General features: G+C 48.9%; 1 protein-coding gene across 5 annotated transcripts in view; it reads right to left on the reverse strand.

Annotated features, from left to right (window-relative positions):
* The window catches only part of Myom2 (myomesin 2), a 72,559-nt gene extending 64,949 nt beyond the window's left edge, over positions 1 to 7,610 (reverse strand). Inside the window, exons 1-2 of one of the 5 annotated variants that reach the window (XM_039094595.2) lie at positions 7,383 to 7,610; positions 1,065 to 1,182 (exon numbers count right to left, since the gene is read on the reverse strand). In XM_039094595.2, the coding sequence (XP_038950523.2) occupies positions 1,065 to 1,182; positions 7,383 to 7,548 (284 nt within the window). In that variant the 5' untranslated portion in view covers positions 7,549 to 7,610. Of the gene's footprint in view, positions 1 to 1,064; positions 1,237 to 4,901; positions 5,060 to 6,111; positions 6,156 to 7,382 lie in introns of those variants that run through there. The other 4 variants (XM_063275476.1, XM_063275477.1, XM_006253389.5 and 1 more) reach the window with 4 other exon arrangements.
* Between the last annotated feature and the right edge of the window lie 452 nt (positions 7,611 to 8,062).

Genomic DNA, 8,062 nt, shown 5'->3' on the forward strand with positions numbered 1-8,062 from the left:
CACACATCTCTACTCATGCAGACACACACATACACTGATATATATGCACTAATATGCATGAGTACCCCTAAACCCAAGCCTACATTTTTGCATATGGTGCCTTCCATTGGTCTGCAAATACCCTCTGAAAAACAGTTCCCCTGGGTTCCCTATGGCTGATGCTATCCCTTCTCTGCCAGCTATCTCTGAACCACACTTCCTGGCTTGCAGCCAAGATTGTGATGAGTGTGTGTGTGTGTGTGTGTGTGTGTGTGTGTGTGTGTGTGTGCATGTGTTGAGATGGACTGCAAATGTTTGGCTTTGTTTATAACTAGGGATGGCAACTAAATGAAAACCACAGACATTTCTAAATATAGGATCCTGGTGGCATGTGGCAGGCACCTACGGCAAGAGAAGGCCAGCCTCAGAGGCCTCTTCCTGCTCACAGCCCGCTCGCTAATCAGCCCATTGAAACTGCAGATATGCTGCCCACAAACAGGGCCAGGGAGGCACGAGCTGCAAGCTGGAGGAGACCTCGTCCTTCAGGAGTTTGGCTAAGAAGAAACATCATCCCTCAGAAGCTGTGACTGGATTCTAGTAGCCCTTGGCAGACAGGACACTTGGATTTCATGCCTGTGCTCTCAGGTGTGGAAATGGTGACTGACCCAGACCATTCCCATATGCCTTGTCATGGATGAATCCTACCAATGTTCTTCCCATTGCTTTCCTCCTCACTGCCCTATATGTGGGGTGTCTTTAAATCCTGTGCTGGAAGACACCAGAGGAAGAGCATAAAAATCAGTGGGCTTGTACTAATTATTCTTGGGCATCTCCATTATGGGGCTCAGAGCTAGCTCACAGGCCACAGAGGACACTTGACAACTCCACCCAGACGGGCCATTCAACCCAAGCAACCTCTTGTCTTCAAAAGAGATGTGTACATCAGAGGTGCTCTCTTCCCTGCTTTCAGACTTCCCACAAACCATTTCCTCTCCAGATCTAAGGAATAGCACAGTTCCTGGCCATAAAATATCAAAGTCATGCATGCAGAATCCATGGAATCTAGCTAGAACTTGTCAACTTACTTTTTCGATGCATATCGGTCCAGGAGGTACCTGGTTTGGATGTTTCGATATGACTGGTCAAAGTGCTTGTGTCTTTTCTGGTAGAAAGGCACTACAACCAGGGACATCTTGGATATTCCTGAGAGAGAAATTATTTTGAGGAGTCGGTCCTGTGCTCTCTGCCTTTCGCATTCTGCATTATTCCAAGGGAGAAAGGTGGAGATGAGACAACAGCACTGTGGGAGAGGTGTGCTTGCTGTGCAGTCCTGAAGACCAGAATTAGGTTCCCAGTGCCCATATAAAAGACTCAGTGCTACATGCCTGTAACTCTGGGGCTGGAGATGGCAGAGTGGAGAAGGGAAGAGTCCAGGAGCTCACCGGCCTGGTAGTCCAGACAGATTGGTGATCTCTGGGTTCAGTGAGAGACCTTGTCTTATGGTAGTAAAGAAGGGGCAGGACACTGAGAAAGACACCTGCATTGACCTCTGACCTCCACATGCACAGAGACAGGGAGAGACAGAGAGAGAGACACAGACAGAGACAGAGAGAGACACACAGAGACAAGACAGACAGATAAGCACAGAGACAGAGAGACAGACACACAGACAGACAAACAAACACACACAGACAGAAATAGACACATACATACTCACAGAGGAAGGGAGAGAGATGCCCATACAGAGAGAGAGAAAGAGAGAGAGAGAGAGAGAGAGAGAGAGAGAGAGAGGCAGACAAACACACACTAAGAGAGACAAACACATACACACACACACTAAGGAAGAGAGACAAATGACAAAGAGACAGACACAGAGAGAGAGAGATACAGAGATACAGAGATAGACAGACAAACAGACTCATACTAAGGGAGAGAGAGATGACACAGAGAGACAGATAGACAGACACAGATACACACTTAGGAAGAGAAAGAGACAGACACACAGAGACAGACAGACAGACGGACAGACACACACACACACACACACACACACACACACACACACACACACACACTGGCAGCTATTCTGATCCCAAGGCAGGGAAATGGGGATAAGTACACAGACAGAACTCATCCTCAGCTATAATCACAAAGCCCACAGACTTCTCTGGAACCCAGTTTTTCTTTTCGTTAGCTTCCACAGAAATGGGAAAATGTGACTCTCTGCTTCATTTCCTGTCTAGCTTAGCAGTCTTTGTAGAATGCCTACTGTGTTCATGGCAGTGCAGAAAGCTGTGTGAGCAAAGAGGATAAAAATAATTTAAACAGATTAGAGCAGTAAACACATACTTGAACTGACAAGAGCCCAAGGCCACAGAGATAGAGCGACCTACAAAGGAGAAGGGAGGGCAGCCAGAGAGGCCCCCAGCAGAGGACATGTGGCCAGGGTTCTGGGGGGGTGACTATGTAGCAGACAGAGGTCAGGTGACAGGAAGGGCTCGGAATCATGGCAGTGGGAGCACTGTGTGCCCTACAGAGCTACTCGGTGAAGGTTGAAACCACACCAGAAACTTCCGGTGGCTAACCCAGGGGTCTTGGAAAATTGCTAGCCCCCTAGTGCCTCCAAGGGTCATCTGAAATCATGAACCTTTGGCTTCAGGTGGGAAGGTTGGAACAGAGACGGGAAAGCACAAACCAAGACAGCAATGAAACCCTGGGATAGGAGAAAGTGAGCAAGTCTGAGTGAAATTCTCCCAAGAGATTAATCATCAAGAGATGTTAGAGCATTGCAGGAATTACACATGTTCACCTCATGTGTATGCCTGCACTCACCCCAAGGAAATAAAATCCATGCATTTGGTCCTTTCTGCGCAGTCACCGAGAGGCAGCTTTCCTAGATCTCTGTGACCCTCATTCACTTTCCCAGATAAGATACAAAGAACTGGGCAAGCCAGAGCCTTGGCTGTTCAGTTTAGAGAAGCCCGAAGCAAACCCCTGAGGCCGCCACTCAGACGCAATGACAGGGGTGGGAGTTCAAGATGGGAAATTAGGGGTAACTCAGAGAGGAGAGACTGCCCTCACTCTAGCCCTCATCACCCAAGCCATCTATCTATCTATTAGAAGAGTCACCGTGTTGAATGATTTACCCCATGATCAATTCCTGTTGAGACCGTGGGATCGAAGAATTATTGAGCTGAGAAAGACCGTAGGGATTATCCAATTAGCCCAGTCCACTACCCACTCCTGAAGGGCAGTAGATGCCTATCTTATGGTTTTTATGCTTTGACACACTAGTGTATTTCGGTATTTCTTCTTAAAAATTGACTTGTGATCCAGCCATCTCCTAGCCCGGAGGACATGTATGGATTCCACAGAGTGTGGGGTGTGCCATCATACACAGGTTACAAATGTGTAACAAGGCATTGTGCCCCAAGGGCCACACAGAACCAACCCAGCCAGCCTTCAAGGAGAACTCAGAGGTCAAGTGCCAGGCTCCAAGCTGAGGCCAAACTTGACTCCCGCTCTACGATGCTTGGGGCTTACTTCTAATCTCTCCGGCCCTGATATTCCACACTGAATCTATGTAACAGCTGGCACTGTGCTTGGTAGAAAGTTACAAACAACAGAACCCGTGGCTGTCTCTGTCACAGGTCACTGTGACACTGAACTGTGACACTGAACCCTAGATAGGAAGGGGTACCTGAAAGGCCCTATCGATTTAGCATGGGAGAGCCTCGGCTGTGTTTCAGCAAGACAATTGCCAAAAGAGGTCTGCTTGCGCGTGGCTGCACGTGCTGTCTCTGGAGCTGTGCATATGGGGGAGGGGGTGTTAGCTAAAACTGGGCCAGCACTACAGAGGTAGCCACCATAGATTCTTCTCTAGGAATTCTTCCTTGAGCCATCTCCTGATGAGCACTTCATCAGAAACCATAAGCTATTGTATCATTTCCTATGTTACTTCCATACATGTGTGTGCTATGTTAACCTTCAAACTTGCTTGTATACCTCTGCAAAAAGGACTCCAAACACATGCTGCATCCCTAGTGGAACTAACTATACACCAAAGAGGGGCATGCACATTTGGCAAAGCCCATGCTTCTGTGCATAATGTAAGTACAGCTCCATGACTGTCTTCCCTTTAACTGTTCTGATAGTCCCACTCAATGCCCCAGGCACAGACAGCGCACGGCTCTGATATCTCTGATACTACCCTCACACGCCGCCGCCGGGTGGGCCTGGAAGTCTTCAAGCACTTCATATGTGAGGAACACACACTTTGCAGTTATTAGAGAGGAACCACTGACCTCAAGTGGTCACGTTTCCTGGGCCCCTCACTCTGACACACTGACCTACTGTGGATACGACACCCAGGGGGCCTTTGGCAAGGGCAGCAGCCCTTTACAGCACTTCTCCCAAATGTTTTGTTCCCTTATATCAAAGTCAGGCTTGTCTCATGCTCTCCAGGTACAAGCACTCTCTACTCTACCCGTTTTTCAAACCACAGCCTTTAGAAACAACTAATAGATACCCACTGACGAATCCAAGACCACTGGACTTAAAGGACAGAACACTTCAGAACTCATTGCTCGGGGACAATGCAGGCTGCACCCATGTGCCTAGGACCCTCAGCTTCACTTCTCTCTTCAGATTGCTATCAGTGTCATACCCAAAGAGATATAGAAAAGGGGAGCACCGGAACCCCAGCATGTGCTCTGCAGCCATGGCTGACTCCTTGGGACCTGACACTTCAGAACCTCCCTGAGTCAGGCCAAGCTCATAACCCAAGTTATATCAATTGAACCTCCCAGAAGTATAGTTCTGTAGCCCAGTAAATGCTCAGGCACAGAGAAGTAAAAGGGTTCACCCAGCCTAACACTACTGCTGTCCTCTTTAGGAAATGCTATAAGTGCCCCCACACATACCCAGAAAGATGAGGAGTACCTCTTCTTCAAAGATCAGGTTCCCCTGGAGTTCGGGAGACAAAGAGGCTTTGGTTCCAGAGACCCCAAGGCCTGAAGGCTCGCAGCCGGGCTGCTATAAAACCAGGGGACTGAACTAATGCCAGAAATATTCCTCTAAATACCCCTTGCTCTGGCAGCATAGGTCCAGGGCTGTACGGAGCTAACATCAGAGGCCATGCTGACCAGTAATGCTGAGCCCTCTCAGATGAACACGCCCCACCCGACCTACTGGTGCATTCCAGCAGAGCCAAGACACCAGCTGCTCTCCTGAACACTCCCAGACACTTTCCTCCTCAGTCCAGCTCTGGAACCACACCCGAGAGGCTCCTGACATGTTTAGGAATCATGACACCATCATGAAACTCTAGCCTGTCCCCCAGCACTGGGACTGCGTGTCTTTGATGTACCTTATTCTAAGCCCTCCCTGCAAGGAACAGTGGGAACAATCCTGCGTGTGCCACTAAACACAGCTTTGGTTTGTAAGGATATGTCAAGCTGAAAGCATTTATTACTCCTCTTGCAAGTAAAGAAGTTATTCACACAGCCGAACGTGCCAAAGTTCATAAAAAACATGGAATAAATTCATGGAAGAGGAGGGTCACCTGGTACAGAGTAGACCCCAGGGCACAAGCCCTGAGTCCACGAAATGGACTTTTCCTCAACTTTTCCCCAATCTACTTGTCCAAAGTCTTTTCAAAATGACTTATTGCCAAAAAGGACCTCTTACCAGCAAAGCCAACAACTGGGCACAAATCAAGCCTTAGGGGCACCGAGAATCCATTACACATGGCTGGGTTCTGCAGGACCCTGCCTTGAGACCCTTAGCATAAGATATGGAGGGATACAACTTTGTCTCCACAAAGTACTCAGCTGTCTGCGAGGGCTCACAGGCTCCCCCAAAACGCTTCAATATATATTGAATTTGACACAGGAAATGATCCCAACCAAGAAGCTTCCACTCGGGTAGTTCTTACAGCAACCCACAGACAGCGCCGTCCTATTTCGCAAAAGAAAATTAAGCGGACGGTTTAAAACAGCTGTGCAAAGTTGACAATCTCCCCTCGTTCTGCGCGTAACAGTCCCTGGTGTTAAGGTCCCTGGCTCATGCGAGTCACATACAAGTTTGCTGCAGATATAATTTAACATCCTCCCAGAGCATTCTGCAGCTTACCCCACACATTAGCTCCTCTCTGCCTTTGTAGAGCCAGGGGTGTCAGTGGGTGAGCTCATGGGCACAGCATCTCTAAAGGGCACATGGAGTTGGCGTGAGCCCCAGGGACTAAGTCCTTGGCTCCTAGGACAGCTTTTTATCTGGGCCCCCACCGATTATTCAGTATCACCTTTAAGTGTCTTCGTTCCGCGAGCTCTTTGCTTCCTGTTTTTGTAGCACTCAGGAAAGAAGGAATGTTGGGCAGGTGACAGAGAAAGCTGGACTCTTCCAGCCTGGCCCTCAAATGCAGCATGAGACCTTCCCCCCTGGTAGGCAGGTCTCTGTACATGGCTCAGTACAAGCTAGAGACCTGGAGGATCCAAACCGAAGATGTACAAGGAAAGGAAACCCACCAACCCACCAACCCACCAACAATTGTCCTTTCACTGAAAATGCTTGGGCTCTGCTCCCAGCCCTGGCTAAGCTCTATGCTAAATGCCTAGTGTGTCTCTCCACCCTCTCCCCTTTCCAGTCAGCCCTCTGCTCTCTCCATCTCTGATCCTTTGTAAGAACCTCAGACGTCCTGTCAATTAGCTGATCTAGGAACAGAAAAAAATAAAAAATGCAGGAGACCAGTGGATACAACCTACCCTTAAGTGGTGTCGGATTATACAACAATAAGGCCCAGAACATAGGGAAATAAAGAAAACTCTTGGGGGTCATGCCTAGAAATGTAGCACAGTTCGTGGAGTACTTGACTTGTGGGCTTGCTCTCCAGCAAAGCATAAAAACCTGGTGACACATGCCTGTGATTCCAGGAGTCCAGCACTCAGGAGTTGAAGGTAGGAGAATCAGAAGTTCAAGGTCACCCTTGGCTAGATAGCAAGTTCAAGACCAGCCTGATATACATGACCACCACCACCACCCCTTTAAAAGTAGGGAGGAGAAGGATGGGAAGGGAAGGGAAGGGAAGGGAAGGGAAGGGAAGGGAAGGGAAGGGAAGGGAAGGGAAGGGAAGGGAAGGGAAGGGAAGCGAAGGGAGGGAAGGGAAGGGAAGGGAAGGGAAAGGAAGGAAGGAAGGGAAGGGAAGGGAAGGTATCCTGAAATGAGCATAGAGTCTGGTCAAAGATAGGCACAAAGATAGAAATCCTTTGGTTTCTCCTACAGGAAGGGATATATACAGGTGACTCTTCACTCTGAACTTGGCCCCATGGGAAAGCAAGTACAGCATGCACTGTGGTCTCCCGAAAAGATCACGGCCATGAAAAAGGAGAAGAAAAAAAACCACTCACCCAAAGGAAAAAAGCCAGCAGAGACGAAAAGTGCTGTGGAAGAGTTTCCCAGACACTGGCCCAGGACAGCCGAGCTAATTTCTCCCTGCAGAGCTCCGTGCTTCCCCCCATTTATGGCCAGAGGAGGTGCTATATTTAGGCACAGGGCTGCCTCTCCCAAACCCATACCTGCATCATAAATCACTTCCAGAAGAGAAGCACCAGACGCAAGGGAGCCAGTCAAACTAGGAAGTAGACGGTGTTGGTACCAAGTCCCAGGGTGCTCTGCTCTTTCCCTTCCTGCCTATGCATGGGAGGTGAAAGACAGACCCAAACTCTCAGGCATGTTGTCTCAGTCCCTGACGGCTCCCTGACACAGGCTGCGGCCCCCTTCCATGAGCATCCATGAACATCTGAATCAGCTGTTAGCCAGAGCACCTACATCCAAAGGTGCTGTTGGCTATGTACAGGGAAGACAGCTGTTCTGTGTATTTTCCAGTGTGTGTGTGTGTGTGTGTGTGTGTGTGTGTGTGTGTGTGTGTGTGTGTGTGTGTGTTGATTTAAATGCTACTCTATCTAATGTGTGACTTTATCGTAGAAGGATTTATCAGGAGCTGCCTACCTGAGCAGGGACAGCTTGCTGGGCAAGTTCAGTCTTATTTAATGGTCTTCGGCAAACTGTGCTGCATCTGACCTGCGGG

Source organism: Rattus norvegicus, chromosome 16 (assembly GCF_036323735.1).
Source record: "Rattus norvegicus strain BN/NHsdMcwi chromosome 16, GRCr8, whole genome shotgun sequence".
Taxonomy (NCBI): domain Eukaryota; kingdom Metazoa; phylum Chordata; class Mammalia; order Rodentia; family Muridae; genus Rattus; species Rattus norvegicus.